This window comes from Falco peregrinus, chromosome 3 (assembly GCF_023634155.1).
Source record: "Falco peregrinus isolate bFalPer1 chromosome 3, bFalPer1.pri, whole genome shotgun sequence".
In the NCBI taxonomy this organism is placed as follows: domain Eukaryota; kingdom Metazoa; phylum Chordata; class Aves; order Falconiformes; family Falconidae; genus Falco; species Falco peregrinus.
This window is the reverse complement of record NC_073723.1, coordinates 70,346,081-70,366,186: the sequence shown is the minus strand read 5'-3', so window position 1 is coordinate 70,366,186 and position 20,106 is coordinate 70,346,081. Positions and strand designations below refer to the sequence as shown.

Here is a 20,106-nt window from a genome sequence, read left to right as displayed (position 1 = left end):
AGCTTCAGCATTTACAGGTTTTGTCCTTGCACCTTCACCATTGCCTGTATGAAGGAATATTTTCTGTCTAAAAACGGGCAAAAATCCTGTGTGTTCTAGGCAAAGCCTGAGATGGAAGAGTAGCTTCTCAGTGCAATGGCTCAGATAGCACTTAATCCTACAAACTCACAGATAGTATGAAAAAGGCTTGATAACTCCCTACATTTATTTCTGCCTTGGTTTTACAACTTTCTTGTGTTGCTTTTTAGGTCTCACCCCGTACACCTCCCCCAATGCAAGCAAAGGTAAGCATTTTCAGAGGCTGCAACACTGTCCAAGATCTTTTGTGGGCTAATTTTATAGCAATTCAACCGCTAGCCTGATTCATTTTCTTCAATGGCACCAAGTAAAAATCTGGAGCTATCACTGGGAAAATTTGAAGTAAGGGACTAAGACAGAAAAGCCGTGGTTCTCTTCCTCAAATACTTCCTGACTTGCTGCATGACAAATTAAAGCCACTCACAGGGATTTTTAGATCCAATTTATATTGCGATTGCTTTATGTAATAAACTAATAATAGGTAATGCTTTCAAACGAGCCTCACCCACCAGGAACTGTCCTTACATTAACCAGGCTCAGCTGGCTTCTGAAGTACATTATACTGACAAGCCATGGCTAGTGAAGTCAGTTCTTGTTATTGTAATGAAGAATTTTTCCTTTTTTGTTTCATGGAATGACTGAACATTGTTGGTTTCCATTCCTGCCTCATTATCCGGCCAGTATTTAATTGGTTTTACTGCATTTTCATCTTCTTCTGTATATGGTACACCCCAATGCTATCTTCTATAGTGATCATCATGTCATTATTTCTATTTCTTACATGTACAGGGAAGAGGATTATCCCTCACCAGATTTAGCTGGGTAGGTGATGAATGCGCTTTCAGTAACAGCCATTTTATTTACCAGGCCAAAGTGTATCTTGCTCCATTGCCTCAAGCTGCTGCAGCAACACGATAATTTTGTTTTGTCTCAGTTTTGCTATTTTGCTTTTCCTGTTGACTTTCCTCCCTCCTCCCACAGCACTTTAAGATGGTAATTTTGTTGCTTGCTCTCATCCAGCAACTTGACAGCCTTGCAGTGGTAATTTCTTTTGCTTCAGCACAAAGAGAGCAAAATCCACTGCATGGCAAAGCTCTCTTGCCTTAAAGACTCCTGGAAGACTTACCTGCTGCATTTTTCTTTTCCTGGGAAGGTCAAAAATGGGAGGGAGGGCTGGGATGAGAGGGGCACTTATTCCACAGCTCTTAAACAGTAAAGTCTGCAAAACTAACGCTGTCACTAATTCAAGTATTTTGTCCCACCTTTCCTTGCAACCTCGTTCAGTAAGAAGCGATCTGCCTTAACGGTTATTAGACAAGTTCTTCCCACAGTTATTTCACAACTAATTAAATTCTACTTCTCTACCACAGGTTTGATTTTATATGAGATGGACATGTAAATTGCTTGCATTTTAAGGCAAAATATTAAAGCCCTGAAGCCATCAAGCATTTATTTCACGATCAGAACACAAATTAGCCAACATGTTTGACATCTTAGAACTCCTGAAATTGAAACACTTAAGTTTTGCCACACAGGTTAACCTTCTGAATATCCATTTTTGGATTATTAATTCGTCTTTTACAGACTGGTGCTTCCCTCAGATTTGAGTGTATTCAGACAATATCCTAGCATCTTCCTTCATCCTTGCTTGTTACATAAAAGATGATTTTACTCCAATACTGCATTTAAGTGTTACATTTCAATAACAGCAAAGATTACAATGTGCATATGATAATTTGAATGTGGTAATTTGCAATATATAGCTGAAAATCTATCTTTGCAGGGTGGTGAAGGACACAAGCCAGGATATGGAGGAAGCGGAAAATTCTATGAGCATAAATCTGCTCACAAGGGACACAAGGGATCCTATCATGAGGGCCAGGGCACTCTTTCCAGAATCTTTAAACTGGTAAAGTACAATTCAACTTACCGTAAGTACAAAAATTGAGTCCCAGAAAAAGAATCCAAACCTCTCCAGAACCTGCCATGTTTGAAAGAACTGCATTTCCTTAAGGCTTCTGAAGGAACTAAATTTGCACAGATAAACCAGAAGGTTATCTCATGGCCTAGTAACTACTTACTTTGATAGGAGTCAAAGGTAAAAACCACACAGTCACTTACCATCAGGAGAGGAGGTAAGTCCACAAAGCCCCATAAAGACCTGCACCAGGATCTGCCTTGTTCCTAAATTCACAAATGACCCAGAACACAGAAGATGCGTGAGGTGACACTGCTGCTGCTGCCGCTAGATTATTTAGAACAGTGATAATGAAAGCCAACTGGTAAGCTGCAGAATGGTGCCACAGGGCAGGGCTGGACATGCATCTGGTTGAGACGCAGTAATAACTTCAACAGTCCCTGCTTGGTCCCACCCCAGTGGGAGAGCTGCTATCAAGTCAAGTGCAGTGAGCTGTGACAGCACATCGTCACGCAAATTAGAAAACTGCATCGTATGAAAAAGAAACATTTGGTCAAATTATCATTACTCTGGTTCAGTCCACCATTTCGAGTCATGGCACTTCCAGCTCCCTGCCCCAGCTTACAAGTGAAAACAGAACAGGAAAAAAAGGTCAGTTGTGAGGGTTTTTCATCTTCTATGTCAGGAAAAAGACAAATGGAAAGCACATCATATCCACTAGCAGTTACTTTAAATAAGACTGTATTTTGCTCAAAGGTAGCGAAGCACTCACTCGTAGCAGATCAGTTAGTATACCATTCGCACGTGAAGAACACAATCGGCAGTAATCTTAACCTTTGGGCAGAAGGTCTGAGGTCCCATTAGCAGAGCTGATCACCTCAGACACTTAACTGCTCTTCTCTGTGACAGGAGACATAACAGCACCTTCACCTGTAGCAAAAATACATTTTTGTCTCATACATGCTTTAGGGTATCTGTCTCTCATTGTAGAGCTCTTTTTAAAACATATTGCAGCACCAAGTGACGGCTTGAAAACTTGAAGAAGGTAGTAAGAATTCTTATGTTGCAATTTAAGAAAAGGAATGAGCTCTTCAGAGGCCCAGGTGGAAATCACACATTTACCTTGTAAGTCTAGTTTTCACACTGTGCACTTGCAGCTTTTTAGTGGAGTTCAGATTCATCAACAATACCATGGCTATATACTGACAATATTGGTAAAATTTCTTTTAAACATCTCAAAATATCTGACAATAATCTCCCCAAAAATTTAACAGCGTCTTCTTAACATAAGCATCACAACTATTTTAGCTTGCATTTATATATATATCTGATGGTATACATATACCAGTTCTACTTTTGAGATAGCCTTTTCTGAGCCATTGTAACTTCTGGAACTCGTATCAGATTTATTCAGGCCCGTTTCATTTAGACTCATTGTTTATAGCAAGATACATTAGTAACTATTTCTTTATACCTTTTACTGTCTTTCACAATAAAAAAAGTTATCCATTCTTTAAGATAACTTTGAAAGAAAAAAAGCCAATTACCTCATGGATTACACTAAATCTTCCTTGAAACAGCTCACTAAAACTAAGGAGGGAGAAACATGACAAGAATATAAAGAAAACAAAATCCAAAAGTACACCCCCAAAGTACACCCATGCTTAATTTTTTTGAAGTGAACAGTTCAGTCATCAGCTGATTACAGTAACAATTAGCACACCATCTCACATTTGTAGTCATTAAACATGTCGTTCAAGTTCCTTAGAGAGTTGCTAAAGCTATGGGAAAAGATGCCCAGCGAGCCTCAGCTGAACTAAAAATGAAGCACCAGAATTTCAGTCTGGATCATCTTTGCTATAAAACTGCTGTAGGGCTTTCCTTAATTGCAGGTTTAGGAACAGTCACCAAGTGGGGTTTTTTCCTAGTTTGATGTTTTCTTATTATTTGTAAAAATAGGAGAGGTTTCAGCCCTTCATCTTAGGGTTTGTTTGTATTTGCGCCTGAGCTTTCCATACAAGACTCATGTTGATATAACACATTAACAATTTACCCTAATAAATATTACAGAATACAATTACTGTATTTCAGTTCTTTCAGATGTGAGGCTATTGCAACTTGTGTGCAAGGTCTGGAGGTTTTGGTTTTGGTGTTCGTTTGGTTTATTTGAAGCATACACAGTTTTCAGGGGTAGCCATAAAAATGAAAATTTCCAAGCTGTCCAAGCAAATAAACTGCGTTCATTAGGAAGGCCTGAATTAGAACATGTACCTTCAAATAATTCATGACACTCTAGCCCAGTATGAGAGATTTAACGAGGGTAAATTAATCCCGTATGAAAATACATGAAAAGCGATCATCTCCTTGAAGTGAAAATTCCAGTAATATTTAGCAATACACTAGAGGCCACTGCAAGCCATCCTCACTAGGTAACGTTTACAATTTTTTCATACTACAGATTGATGTTTTTTGATTTATAGCCCCAAATTATACAGTACCTTTTCATTAACTTAACTCTCTTTTTCCCTCCACAGGGAGGCTCTGGGTCCCGACCTGGATCGCGGTCTGGTTCACCAGTCGCTAGGCGCTGAAGCTCCAAGACGTCATCGAGGATCATGTACTCTGCTTCATAATGTAACTGCCTTAAAATTAATAACAGCTGCAACAATTATCTAGATAGATGCAATCCATTACTTAATGCCAATTAGGTTCTGCATGCAGTAGATTATACAAACTTCTATTGGCAATCCCTGACCAACAGTTGAATGAAAGGAACACAAAAAGTAGCTTTACTAGATGTTTTCCTTATTTTATGTGAAGTAACAAGATCTCTGACTTAACTCATTCCTCTTCAGGATACCCTAACTTGTATGCTGGACTTCGTTATCTCTCCCAAGCACCTAATCTGAGCTCAAGTCTTCTGGTTTCGTTTTAGTGAATATCAGAACTACAAATAAAGAGCTAATGTCTTGGATACTGAGCACTGCTGTTAATGGATTTCTGAGACACTGCTGCTAAAAAAAATAATCTACCATGTGCAGAAGTTGTAAGGACTGTTTATCCAAATACTTTTTTTTGTTTGTTTGTTTTGTTTTAATCTTCCTTCTCTCACTCACAGAATAATTTATTTTCATAACAGGATTAGGCAGTCATGGAAAGGTTTACCAAACATTGGGAGTTCAAGGTACGTGAAGTGTGGGAGGGGGCAGATGTTGTAGAATCAATACGGAGCGGAGCGATAGTAATAAGGAAATTCTTTCCATACCATGAATTGCTCATCGCATCCAAACCATTAGAATTACGAGCAGATGAGGGAGAGAAAGAGGATTTCAAATTTGATTAGACTAATGTTAAGAAACAAGGGATATTCCCAGAGAAGAAACATCTAAGATTGCACAAGTGACCACTGGACGTCACTGGTGCTTCACACAAACTCTGCTGCAACAGCATTAACTTTGCAGTACAATAAGCAAGTAAATAAATATATAAACAAGTAAGTCTAATTTCTGAAAGAGAGCCCTTCAGTATTGATATCTCAGATAGTCCTGCACATCTCAGGTTAGCATTTCAGATCTTTCTCTTGGTATTGCAGCAGCGTTATTTTTGATCAGCTCATCTTTTGCCCAAGTAGCATCTGGATACCTATTAAGGGCAGTGCACCAAACTCATAGTAAACTACTGTGAACATTTAACTGTTGTACTGTAGTTGCCTTATAGAAATAAATTAGAGCTGAGTTAGACTTAGATATTAATTGTTCACAAATTACTAAAATGAATGTGTGGCAATGGTATTTTCAACCATACTTAGGGAAATAAAATGCTCTTCTGAATTGCACTGTTTTGTTACTTAAACTTACTGTTTCTTCAAGCTGTCATCTAAGTGTCTGATTAATTATTTTATTTTTTTTTTTAGTTTTAGCCCATGCATTGTAGACTACAGTTAATGCTTCCCAGGTTGAAACTGCATTCCTAATAAGTACCCAGTAAAAGTTACCTATAAATATGTATGTTAATTGCATTTCACATCTAAATCTATTGTAGGTTTAAATCAGTGTCCATTAATATGAAGCAATGGAAGATGAGAGGATAGAAACTACATAGAAACTAAAGAAAACAAAACCACCAAAATTATTAGGCATACACACGTGTATTACATCTTCTATTACCTATATTGGTTGCTATGTTTATTTTTCTATTGTAGCTTCATTCAGATGTATACTCTGCAACGTAATAGTTGATTTAATTTGAATACATATTGTTCTTATAGGAACACAGCTCTTAAAAATATTCATTATTGAAATAAAGTAATCAACTTGAAATGAAACTTGGACCAATTTTGTCTTTTACAGCAGAGATCATATTGATGAGGTTCTGTGGTGGTGGGTGCTTTCCCCCCACGATTTAAGAACTATGTTGTGATACTAGAAAATGACACTGTAGGACCCAGTTGCCTGCACACAGGCTTCTAGTGACATTGCTGGTGACTTAGTATGGCCCCCAAGGCTGAAAATATGATGCAAGATTTATGGGAAGCCAGTGTCTTTCTGGAGTGGCAGCTAAAAGCCAGGGGGATATTGAAAGGCATATGTACAGACAACAAAATCCTGCACTTCATAAACAAGTATAGCACAAAGTATCTTCTTTGAACAGATTATGTAAAAATCAAGTTTTTTAAAGCAGCCTTCAAAAATAGAAAGAATATTTAATATTAAAAAAAAATATCGAGAAATACATTTTTCAAACTACCGCACTGCAGAACTACAGAACTTATTCAAAGCTTCTTCCTCTCCTTCATCACTCAGCTTTCCCCCCAGTCATCTTTTCCACAGGCTGGAAGTGGCTTTTTTGGATTTACTTCCTATAGAAGAAAATGTATGGTACTTTAAAGCATTATTTTACCAACACAGCTCTCTCAAAAGAGATTAAAACTTAAGATTGAAATTTATTCTTTTAATTAGTTACTAGTAGCTTTGCTGGAAAACAGCAGCTTAAATGGGTATTTAATTCGTAAGCACAGGAATTTTCCTGAAACAAGAATGCATGAGTACTAGGAGCACAACCAGTACTAGGAGTGCTATTTCTTGTACTGAAGGAATGGACATAAACCGAAAGAAATACTTGAGTCCACACAAGTCAAAAAGCCCGAAGCCAGCATAAGCCTACTAGTGCATCAAACCAGAAAGAACAGAGGCGTTCCTAAGCACCATTCACTTACCCACTGTACAGTGTGATTCTTCAAACAGGCCTTAGAACAAAAGTTCTTTCTGCTTCCTAAAAAAATGCATCTAGTGGTATTTTGGGAATATCAACCCATCGGACACAGTTTCTGTATTTGTACCGAACATCAACAGATACACTGCTTTGAAAACCCCCAACTCAATCTTACCAAGGAACATAAGCTATGAAAACTTCTATGTCAGTATACTCCAGAATGAATTCTTGAAGTTTGTGGTGGAGGAGGATGCAGGGAAGCAAATCCAATACTGTGTTACAAAAGAGTTTTTTAAGTCTACTTACTGTAACTGACAGGACTCCAAGTGCTGGAGGAGTAGCAAACTGAACTCAGGGAAAACGGCTGTTGGCTCTGTAACTCATACCGCTTATTTAACACTTCCAAGACTTACAACACACACTCATTGCCTCTAATCAAGACCTAACACTTTGAGAAGTGACCATCTCAAAACAGCATCGTTTTACTCATGAGATCTGCTTTTAGCACGTGCTCATTAAGTTATCAACCACCAGTTTTTATTTGCTGGTAAAGCAATCACAGCTAGAGCAGACTGAATGCTTTAAAACATTCAGGAATCATGTTCCCGTCATGAAGGATGGATTTGCAACTGGATCTGACCAGCTGTAAATCATCTTCGGTCACACTTGATTTGGCAACCTCTGCGAAGTGTCATCCCCTATACAGCAAATAATTTTGCTGTGCATTTATAGGTATTCTCCTAAAGAACAGGGAAAAGGTTTCATACATGGTACATGCAACACAGCACATTTTACTATGGACTTATGCCACTGGGCCAGTATGCCTTCAGACAATTGTAAAATGTAATGACTTTCTTAAAGAGCTGAAACACTAATAGCCTGTCTGGAAGGAAAGGCACTGCTTGAAGGACTTCATATACATTCTTTAGATATAATATTGAGTCACGCACTTCTGGCAAAGTTTTTAGAATTTCCTAGAATCCACGATCAAATGCTTAAAAAATACACGAAACAGAACTTGGAAAAAAGTAATATTATTTAACATGTTTTTGAATTAAATATTCCACATAACAAAAGTGTTATTTTCATGTCACCAACTCTTTTACTTATATACATATGCCAAAGAGTTAACAAAAGAATTAAGAGATGCCCTATCAAAACCAACAGTGATTTCTTGCTTCAGCAACCTGAAAGAACTAGTTTGTATCATAGACAAAGTATAGACAAAATTTACAGAAAAGGGCTTTTTGGATCTGAGAGCAATTATCTTTCAGAAGGTAAATTAAAATCCAGCTCTGTATTATAGTAAACAAATCCACCACTGACCTAGAAGTACTTGCGGCAAACTGAAAAGATGAACTTCCTGCAACTGGGATTAGTATTTACAAAATATACTGATCAGCCACACAGAGGCTCATATAACTTTAAATATATATATACATATACAAGCACACATATATATATCTATATATATGTAACATATAAATAAAATTCAAAAGAACAAGGTAAAAATAAGAAAAAAGCTTCTGTCTTTGGAATGTCTAAAAGATGACTATGTTTTTACTCCAGTGTTTCTTTGTTATGAATAAACAAGTGGCACCTTTCAAAGCATTACTTGGTCAACTAGGTAGTTTTGCTGAAACAATGATTTATACAACAACAAATAAAAGTAACATATATCCAAAATTCACAAAGAAAATATTGAGGAATTTACTCATTTGAAATAACTGCTTACAGCACTGGGGAATATTGTATAATATAGGTGACCTAGTGTGCATCTAACTTTCTCATCGCCAACACAAAATTGTATGTTTACTTCCCAGATTTAGTATATGGCTGCGTTTTCCACAGATACCGAGATATGTACCTGCTGACCCAATACAGCAAACAAGAGGCTTTCACTGGAACCTCTTGTAGTTTGGATTCTCTTTAAATAATTCATTGCTGAGTTTAAAACTCCAGACTTTTAATGTAAAAACTAGCAAATAGCCTCTGTGGCTGGAATGGAAATGAACATGCTCCCTCTCTCAAGAGTTTAACTCAAGAAAAGCCGTAAGCTCATGGCATTTTATTTTTTTCAACAAATTCTCAAGTGTACTAAAAAAAAGCTTACAACAGAAATACAACATTTTCCTGTGCCTTGTAAAAAAAAACCCCAAACCCCAAACTATTTCATACTGCATGCATCTGCTCTGTAACAATTTGTTGCCAACCTCAATTATTTTTTTAAACACATAAAAAAAAAGCTGACCAACAGTTTCATGGTTTTCCCATGAAGTTATTCCTCACCTCCTTTAAAAATGGGAATCATTGTATTCTGATATAAAGTTCCAGTTTATTTTTCAAATAGATATACTGGCTGTGAATTAGAAGATGAAACTGTACACAGTATTACCTGAGTTCACTGATTCACAGACAACTTAGCACAGATTAAATGATGTTTTCCCAATATTCTACAAGCTTAAAAAAAAGAACGATTGTTTTAGGTATTTTTCTGTAAATAATTAAAAACCCTATAATATATTATTCTATTGTTAATATTTTCAATGCTTCAAGCTTTAACTGTAAGATCCATCTTTTACTTTTCTGAAAACTTGTTTTGAGAAATTTGAGTCCCAGAAACATTTTTATCTTTCAAATTTTAAGGTGTCATCGAAAAACATTGCCTATACTTTGCCATTCATTTGAAGATTCTTGTACCACTTCTTCTAAATTCAGAGCACGACTAATATCTTCCCCTTCTTGTTCTTGATGACTAGTAGGCTCTTGTACAGGACCTATCAAAGTACAAGACAAAAAGATGAGTGAGAATGACTTGACGTATAGTGTAAGAAAAATGCAAATATAGCACTTGGGAATAAAGGAAGCATACTGAGAAAGGTATTACACAGCTACTTCAGATTCTGCAAATTCATTAGACGCTCTTTGAAAAGTTAACCCCCCCCAACATAATTGTTTGCCTGTAATAGGTTTTGAACTTTGTATTTCTATACTACAGAGCTCCACGTAAAAAACAAGGAACCATAAACAATAACCAAGCTCTGTCTCAACCTGCTTTTTGGGTTGCATGTGCTCATCGACTCTGGTCTTTGGCTATTAGTCCCTAATTGCTCAATAACTTAAAGGAGGTGTTTTGTGCTTTCTAGTAAAGCATATGGCTTCCTGCACTCACCATCACTATCATTATGCTACATACCAGTGAAACCATGAGCCCGTTTCATATGCAGCTTCATATTGCTTTTCTGTGTAAATCCCATTGCACAGTAATCACATTTATAAGGCCTCTCTCCTGTGTGCTTTTTCATGTGGACTTGAAGAGCACTCTTCTGGTTAAAAGCCTTTTCGCATAGTGTACACTGAAATGGCCGCTCCCCTTATGGAAGAGAAGAATGTATTTAATTATTTGTCACTTCAATGTGAAAACATAGTTCATAATTCAGTAAAAATCATCAAGATTACCTAGAAATTAAGTAGACATGAACTTTTTCTTTGAGACCTTCTCAAAACAGTGCTATGGCTCCTCATCATCATCAGAACCTCCCAAATTAAATTTCAGAATACTTATGTAAGTCCTAAACCTCTGATATTGCCATCTTTCCTACCCAATTTATTACCTAAGTAAAATATATGAGGTGCAGAAAATTAGTTTACCAGTTTGACTTTTCTGCTCAAGGGAACCATGACCTTTTTACACCTTTGAGAATAATTCAGACAGGGAATGTTCTAGAATTAACAAAGCTAATGTCTGTGAGAAACTAGGAATTCAAATGTGTTAAGAGTAAAAGTTCTGGTAATTCTATATGGGACTTGTGGCCTCCTATGCCAATAGCTACTAGTGATTCCCATATCTTACCAAAGCAGGCATATCCTTCCAAATCTGCCAGAAAATTACTGATTTCTAAATATAAACTCAAAAACATATTCATTATAAAAATACTTCACAATTTTAAAATACATACTTTGCAAAACCAGACCTTTACTTCAACACTCTACACCACAACCTCGAACATAACACAAGACACATTGCTGTATGTCATTAAGGACTTCTAAAAGCACCTTCTGAACTTAAAAATACACTTTGCTATTTAGTTAGCACAGTAACACACAAGCAGCAGTACAAATACTTTTCCACTGTTTTCCTTAAAGGACCAATTTCTCTCTTCCTTCATTACGTATATATTAGTGTCCCCATATGCACCATAGCTTCCATGCTAAGTGCAACTTCTCAGGCAATTAATAAAAGGTCCTTTAAATCACAGAAGTGTTCTACTTTTGTTAACAATGAACTAGTTTAAAGTAAATTCTACATTTCCTCAGATACTTTTGACTCCAGGTTTCTATTCTGTTAAGATGAACACTTTTTTGGTGGTGTGTAATGCATTACCACATGGCGCTTTGTTAGGACTAGAAGCACTTTCTACCCTCTAATTTCGGCAACATTTCTTCAAACTGCTTTTCACTAATAAATCTGAATTTACTAGGTATTTAGAGCTATTCAGAGGTTTATTCAGTGTGTTTACCTTCTGGCCACTGATTCAGTAGTTATTGCCCATTAGAAATCACCAAAAATGTTTAATCAACATAGAAATCACACTTTCTCACAATGATCATACCATTAAGAAAGCAAATCAGTTTAGATTTCTTATTTTATGTAAGCCTTTCTTATCATATTTTATGTAACAGCACCCATCTAAAAACTTCTATGCAGCACATTTTCACTCCTTTGACCTTAAGGGACTTTTTTTAAAAGAATATTATCTTCTGAAAGAATGGCTATCATACAGATTGACTTGCTGTTTCAACATCAGACAACGGTAATATAAAATTAATTTAGCAAGGACTGTTACAGTTTGTGGGCATTCCTAGCACATGAGCACCCAAGTACAAGACACCCAAAAATATCTGAGGATTTACTGAGTAAATTACAAGTCATTCCAAAACAGAAAGAATTTTTCCTACGATGGTGCGGATTCATGAGAAACTTACACATAAAGGGACTCTGCTCCGTTCCCAGCCTTCCTGAAGTGCTCTGCGCCTATTATAATGGGCAGCATGAATCAAAGCAGGAAAAAGGAAAACTGCCCTTCTTTCCTGCTTTTGGATTATTTTGTGACACTCTTAACTAGAACATTGCTTTTTTTTTTTTAAAGTCTGTATTATTTAAGTCAGTTATGCAGAAAGCAAGTTATTGGGGAATTGTAAATACTTTTGATCTCCCTGGATTGCAATTCCTGCCTCTCTTTTCCTGCCCCAAGTACGACCAGAATATTCCTTTCTACCACAAAGCAGAATAACCACAAAGCAGCTCTGCTGTTTGCCTTCTTCAGTTTTACTCTTGGGAAGAGCAGTCACTATTTCTCTTGAGGCAGGGGGTGAAGGGAAGATAAACAGTCATCCTGTTAGATGAGGATACACAGGTCAGCAGAGAGCCCTAACACTCAAAACCAGCTCTAGTATATCCGATTAGGTTCCTCCCATACTCAGATAAGAAACTACCTTCAAGAACCCCTTACAGAACACGCTTACACACACCCATAGTACAGTACTTGCAACTAGCAGCAATCGATCAACAATGAATGCTGCTAGCTGACAATCAGCTGCAAATACCCATTACCCTTATCAAGAGTTATTGCTTATTTACAAGAACTTAAGTTTTGCTGAAAGTCGATGGCCCAGCCACTAGTATTAAAGTCTATCCTATCACACTTGCACTGAAAACTTTCCCTCCTGTTGCAATACTCTCGTTGCCACAGCCAATACGTATCAACCACATTGCAGTATTTCACAACTTGATACACAAGGATCTTAACCCTTCGCAGCAATACGATCATCCACATTCACCTGCTTTTTATGCCCCGTAATGTCTCCTACCTATCCATGCCTTCCCATTGCAACTCTAAACCTGCTCTTAGGATTCCCAAATCTCCCAATTTGCTTAGCAAAAGAACTCAAACTATGAATTTACCAAGTTCATGAATCCTCTCTATCCAATCGCCTATCCTTTCCTGCTAGAGTTGTCAGCAACTAAATGAAATGTGGGGAAAAAAAAAGTCAGGGCAATGACCTGAGACCTCTCTGGCTTTCAGCTGCCTAGCAAACCCTAGTGCCTCAAAGCTCAAATGCTCATGTGTAAATCAGGTGCAACAGCTCTTGCAATTACTGCTCCTACTTGACCTCTGACAGTGAACAAACTATGTGCTAAATTAGGCAACTGAAATGAGCCAAATTCATTTTACCAGAACAAATAAAAAAATGCCACAGTAGGCTGCACCTTGTATAGGCATGATCCAATTAATCTACAAACATTTGGAATCACTGATTATTCTCCAATTCTTCTTTTTTTCCATGATAAATCAATTATCAGACTACATTAATTCCTTTGCAAAACTCATGATACACTGCAAAAGCCAGTGAGAAAGCACAGACAGAAAAAGCATGACCTTATCTTGACTAGTTATGTTCCAGAATCTGCTTATGTGCAGTGGTAAGTACCAACTACCTTAAGCCTAATGGAAGACAGCGTCATCCATCACCTAACAATGACTCTTCTATATGGCCACTGCTATACGGGAAGTTCAAGCGGTTTCCTAGCCCGTGGCAATCTTAACATGTTTTTAGTTTCATCTGCTTTTTCCCCCCCATCTTCCCCAGAAACCCTTTTTATCATTTACTATTGGTAACATCACAGTACACAGCGTTAGAGATCGACTGACACTCCACCATATTAACTGCTTCATGAAAAAAAAAGCAAAAGACACAGACCCTACCTTTAGGAACTCGCCATAAACGTCACATAAGAGAAAAGAAGTTAACAGATGGACAAGTATATAGGGACACATTAAGATAATGTACATTATCAATACTGGCAGTGGTCCCAAGACATCAACAGCCTACCAGATGTCATACAGACACATAAAAAGAATTCAAAGATACCACTGAACAAACATTTACATCCCTTTCATACATATGAAACAGCATGGTAGAAAGCATGTGAGAGTGTGTGTGTGTTTATATAAGATTGCATTTGTCAAAGCCAGAGAAAAGGAAGTTCTGATGCACAAAATGCCAGCATGCACTAGATGCTCGGATATACAGGCAAGTCTGTACCTCAGAGATGCAATACTAAAAACTACAACACTGAATCCGAGGGTGTAATGTGAAGGTCCATTCAAAAATGAAATTCAAACTACCATCGCAAGACCAGCCAGTGACGCTAACCAAGGAGTAATGACAGGGTTAACAAGATAACTGAAAGGAAGAGATTAGGAACTTTGCACAAAAAGCAATCAAAAGCTAACCACCAGAAGCTGACACTGGGGAAAGAGAAAGCTTTGGGAGTCTTACACTATAGCACATCCAGTCAAATTCCTTGGTCCGCTACAGCTTACCATCAACACAGATAACTTTCCCCTGTCCTTTTTAACTCTAGCGGCCATGACAGCTCTTTATTGGTAGTGGTATGGAAAAGAGAGAAGTTATTTCGGAGAACTGAATCCTATATTTAGAACTCACGTTCTTCAGAACACTGTTCTTAACTAAGATACAGAAGGGAAAGGGGGAGGCAGCTGGGTTATCCTATGTACAGTTCTTAACTTGTAGTACGGCAGAAGCTGCAACCTGAAAAGCACTTTTATCACAGAAAACGTGTGCTCCCTAGAAGTCAGTATAGTCTTTTTATAAAATGACAGTTGAAGAAAATAATCAAGCAGAAAAGGCCACAACAAATCAAAAGCTCTGGTACCAGAAACAAATGAACAAATTAGTTCAATGGCAATGAAGCACTGCATACAGCTGTCAGTATCAGCACTTGACTGTCCCTTAATTAATGTCATTGAGCACACCCACTCATTTGCACATTCTCCTATATCCACCTCCTAAAACAATCATACTCAATCTCTTAACACCACTTTACACAATGCTTTAAAATATCCTATCGTTAATCTGTTTCAAAGACTGACAAACTTAAATTCAAGCTCATGCGATCACATTACTGTTGCAGTCAGTATTGCCAGTCCCAAAATACGGAGAAGCTTAGTGAAGCATGATGTTCTGGCTTTAAAGAGTTTCTCACAGTTTCTGACATCTCTGCTGTTCCTCATTTTAATTTCTAAACAATTTGGGTTAGAAATTTACTTGGGTTTTTTAAAGCTTAAGTTGACACTTAAATGCAGTTACCCAAAACCCACAAACAAGGACTCCAAAAATAACACCTACATATTCATGATAAAATCTTGCAAGATAAAAATAGTATCTAGTGTTACCTGTGTGAATGCGACTATGTCTCTCCAGCTGACTCGGCTTAGCAAAAGCTTTTTCACAAGTATCACACTTAAACACTCTAGGCTTCTGGGAACTCAGTGAAGGTCCAGCCTGATGGGTTTGCATGTGTTCCTAAGCCAGTACAGAAAACAGGTTATCAGACCATGTAAAAAAACTTCAGTATTGAACATAGAAATACAATCACACTTGGAGACGAAAGCAGAGAATCTCAGTAATTAGCAGATAAGCTGGAAGAAGATGGAAGCCTGCTTTTTCATTTAAATGAGAGACTATCTTTCTATATAAACTCTTTGTAAGGCTGAAGCAGTGCTATCCTTACATTTCTCAAAACCTCTGTCAGTAACTATGCATTACTTTTTTTTGCATTAATTAGTCCCTCCACTAATTATCTGAAGCAAAACCAAAAAAAAAACCCAAACCCCAGCTCTCTTGAAATGCTTTGTTCACTTACAAACATTCATTCTGGACAACTCTTTATTCTAAGTTAATATTTGATTTCTTCCCTCCCGTCTACAGTATCCACCTCCCCACCTCGCCTGACACAGTTAATCCTACTCAGCACCCAAGTTAAGTATCGTTGTAAAACTGTAGAGGCCTCAAAGAGGGGACTATCAAAACATACACACACAGAGCTGCACTATGTCAACGTGCAATCAGAACCACTTCACAATGAACTCTTAAATTAATAAAAAAAAATTTAAAAAGAACGACTAAGGTCCTGACAGGTAAAAAAGCAGAGTGAGGGTATCGCACGTTTTGTCTTTATGAAGAAACATTAATAACAGTTCTAACTTCAGTGTTTTTAATTCACTGATGCTGGACACATCAGTTCTGCAAATTTAAAGGAGTATCCTATGTTATCTATTAACTTCTTCATTTAAATCTCTTTATTAATACCAACATACAATTCAGATTACAAAAGAAAGCAAATACAAACATATTTAATTTAAAAATCTAATCACAAACTGTATGCGAAACAGTACTGTGAGTACTTGTTCACTTTCTGAGAGGCATGTGAACGTTCTTTTCTAGTCTATTTATTACAGACCAGACTATTAATTAGTCTTTACCATGCCTAAACAACAAGTCTTCTTGATGTCTATGAAGTCCTACTCCTCACTCCATGAACTGAGGCAAACTGTGTCTGCAGGATCTGTTTTCACTGGAAAATCAGCGACACAGTAACAGGGAAGAATATTACTATCATAGTAATTATAATAATATGGTATTGTAGCAAAAAAATAAAATGTATTCTCAGAAAAGCACAGAGAGATCCACAAACCACAGCCTAGCTGAAGACAATCTTTTGCTTTTATCTTATTAGTTACCTCCTGAAGCACTGAAATGGAGGAAGCATGCTATGACCTACTCTAGACAAATTATGTGAAACTGACTGCTTCTTTCTGTCCACCACAAAAAAATCCAACCCAAAACAACCAACCCCAACCCCAAAATCCCAACAATCCCCATGCCCCATTTTCTACTTGAAAGGAAACAGGAGTGCATCCAGATAGCTGCTGTAAAACTTCCTGAGTCACCTCTCTCTGAACAAACAGTTTGTGGTGCAATTCTGTTCCACTGATCTGCCAGTCCCTTATACTTTCGCTATAAAATACACGCTTTTGAAAACTGTTCATGGGAATACAATGCTCTGAAGTGCAAGCACTTCTTTATAGACACACTTAAATGTATTTCTTTGATTGTTCACATTTTAAAAGTTTGTGGAATTTTCGTATTTTTCAGATAGAAATTATCTTGAGGTCCCAAATGAGCATTATCTAATCAGAAGATAAGAATAGGAGGTCTTCTATGAAAAGGCTCTTTACCCCTGCTTCTCGTGCATTGGTATGCAAAACTCTTTCAAATCTCGAAACATTAATTGTAACCACCTCTGAAAGTACGGCAATAAAGAGTCTGTTTCATTCCGTTGTTTTAATAATATCAAAACCTTATTCTATTTTCATCTTGGAATGATGTCCATGCTTTATTTACTATCTACAGTCACCCTGCAGGTACTTCCATTATCTAACAACACAGAATCAGACAGTTTAGTTGCTCTGTATGTCTTAGGATTCTCCTCTACGAAGATGTAACACTAGGGCAGTCTCCAACACCAGAAGGGGAACCAAAGACACTGGACCGAAAATTTTTTACATTGCGGGTAATTACAAAATCGCTGGTGCTGATGCCTTTTGAAAAAACAAATACAATTAAGTACCAGCACCTAAACATTGGTATACCTTTACCTCTTACCGTTGTTTTTTTTTCTGGAAAGCCTGAAGTTTGGCAGCGTTCTTAATAGTTTTGGTGATTTCCCAAATACCATCAGTACAAAATGAAGCCATTAAGAGATCACTGAACTCTTCCCAAAATCCTAAGCCAATACCTGTGGTTTCATTTATCTTTACGAAACTTCCTGTTAAAGCTGCCCACAACTGATGTTATGGAACACCTTAATGAGGACTTTGATGAAGAGGCAGAAATTGTTTTAAGACAATTGATGGCCAAAGAGTAAATTAAACTTCCTTTTCTCTTTAAAACATCCTATCCTCCTCCTCACAAAAAGTAAACAAAAATGGCAATTTGGTAGATTCATTTTGACTTTCATCATCAGAAATCATGGATTTGGTTTGTACAGGATATAGAGAAAATCTTCAAGCCAGGATGCTATTGGCCTTCTTGGCCAGCTGGGCACACTGCACGCTCATATTCAGCCAGCTGTCAACCAGCACCCCCAGGTCATTCTCTGCCGGCTCTTCTTGTTGAACCTCATACAATTGGCCCCAGCCCATCGGTCCAGCCTGTCCAGCTGTCTCTGCAGAGCCTTCCTGTCCTCAAGGAGATCAACACTTCTGCCCAGCTTGGTGTCATCTGCAAACTTACCGAGGATGCATGCAATCCTCTCATCCAGATCACTGATAAAGACATTAAACAGAACTGGCCCCAGCACTGAGCCCCGAGGAACACCACCTGTGACTGACCACCAGCTGGATGTAACTCCATTCACCACCACTCTTCGGGCCTGGCCAGCCAGTTCACTCAGGCCAGTGAGCAGCACACCTGTACAAGCCATGAACAGCCAGCTTCCCCAGGAGAATGCTGTGGGAAACGGTGTCAAAGCTCTACTGAAGATTAGGTAGACAACCTTTCCACTGCCTTTCCCTCCTCCACTAAGCAGGTCACAGGAGATCAGGCTAGTCAAGCAGGACCTGCCTTTCATAAACCCACGCTGACTGGGCCTGGTCACTGGGTTGTCCTCTATGTGCCACATGATGGCACCCAAGATGATCTGCTCCATAACCTTCCCTGGCACTGAGGTCAGACTGACAGGGCTGTAGTTCCCCAGATCCTCCTTCCAGCCCTTCTTGTAGATGGGTGTCATGTTTTGATAATCTCCAGTCAACTGGGACTCTGTGGTTGGCCAGACTGCTGTTAAACGGTTGAAGGTGGCTCTGTGACCACTTACTTCCACCAGCTCCCTCAGTACCCTTGGGTGGCCCATCTGGCCCCATAGACTTCTGTGTGTCTAAGTAGTGCAACAAGCTGTTAACCATTTCTCCTTGGATTATGGGGGTTTTGTTCTGCTCCCCATCCCTGTTTTCCATCTCAGGGGGCTGGGTATCCCAAGAACACCTGGTCTTACTATTGAGCCCTGAGGCAAAGAAGGCATTGAAGTACCTCGGCCTTTTCTTCAAGCTTTGTCGCTACCTTTCCCCCCACATCCAATAAAGGATAGCGATTCTCCTTAGCTCTCCTTTTCTTACTAATGCGTTTATAGCAACAGTTTTTATTGTCTTTTACTGCTGTAGCCAGATTAAGTTCTAGTTGGGCTTTGGCCATTTTCTCCCTGCATAACTTCACGACATCTTTGTAGTCCTCCTGAGTTGCCAGCCCCTTCTTCCAAAGGTCATAAACTCTTTTTTTTTTTTTTTTCCTGAGTTCCAACCATAGCTCTCCATTCCCAAGAATCAAAAATGATTTAGAAGACTCTATTCCCAAGAATCAAAAACTCTATCATTTCATGCTTGCTATACCCAAGACAACCTCGAACCATCACAAGACAACCTCAAACCATCACATCACCCTCCAGTCCCCCTCTGCTCACAAACAGCAGGTCCAGCAGGGTGCCTTCCCTAGCTGGCTCACTGACCAGCTGTGTCAGGAAGTTATCTTCCACACACTCCGGGAACCTCTTAGGCTGTTCCCTCTCCACTGTATTTTATTTCCAGCAGACATCTGGGAAGCTGGAGTCCCCCATGAGAACAAGGGCTAGCAATCACAAGACTTGTCCCAGCTGCTTACAGTCTATTTCATCTGTCTTTTCATCCTGGCTGGCTGGTCTATAACAGACTCCCACCACTGTATCTGCCTTGTTGGACACCCGGATTCCTACCAATAAACACTCAGAATCACAGAATGGTCACGGCTGGAAGGGACTTCTGGAGATCATCTAGTCCAGCTCCCTACTAAAGCAGATCCACCCAGAGCAGGTTGCACAGAATTGCATCCAGGCAGATTTTTAATATCTCCAGAGAAGGAGACTGCACAACCTCTCTGGGCAGCCCGTTCCAGTGCTCCATCACGCTCAAAATAATGAAGTTTTTCCTCATATTCAGATG

General features: G+C 38.5%; 2 protein-coding genes across 11 annotated transcripts in view; one reads left to right on the top strand and one right to left on the bottom strand.

The window, feature by feature from the left end:
• The window catches only part of MBP (myelin basic protein), a 120,139-nt gene extending 113,819 nt beyond the window's left edge, over nt 1-6,320 (top strand). For 3 of the 4 annotated variants that reach the window (XM_055799463.1, XM_055799464.1, XM_027790830.2), the window contains exons 6-9: nt 249-284; nt 868-900; nt 1,862-1,987; nt 4,531-6,320. In XM_055799463.1, the coding sequence (XP_055655438.1) occupies nt 249-284; nt 868-900; nt 1,862-1,987; nt 4,531-4,587 (252 nt within the window). In that variant the 3' untranslated portion in view covers nt 4,588-6,320. The remainder of the gene's footprint in view (nt 1-248; nt 285-867; nt 901-1,861; nt 1,988-4,530) is intronic. The other variant, XM_005240306.4, reaches the window with a different exon arrangement.
• A 1,905-nt stretch (nt 6,321-8,225) lies between these two features.
• The window catches only part of ZNF236 (zinc finger protein 236), a 93,077-nt gene continuing 81,196 nt past the window's right edge, over nt 8,226-20,106 (bottom strand). For 6 of the 7 annotated variants that reach the window (XM_055799114.1, XM_055799118.1, XM_055799115.1 and 3 more), the window contains 3 exons: nt 15,469-15,598; nt 10,404-10,580; nt 8,226-9,984 (listed from right to left, as the gene is read on the bottom strand). In XM_055799114.1, the coding sequence (XP_055655089.1) occupies nt 9,857-9,984; nt 10,404-10,580; nt 15,469-15,598 (435 nt within the window). In that variant the 3' untranslated portion in view covers nt 8,226-9,856. Of the gene's footprint in view, nt 9,985-10,403; nt 10,581-15,468; nt 15,599-20,106 lie in introns of those variants that run through there. The other variant, XR_008746365.1, reaches the window with a different exon arrangement.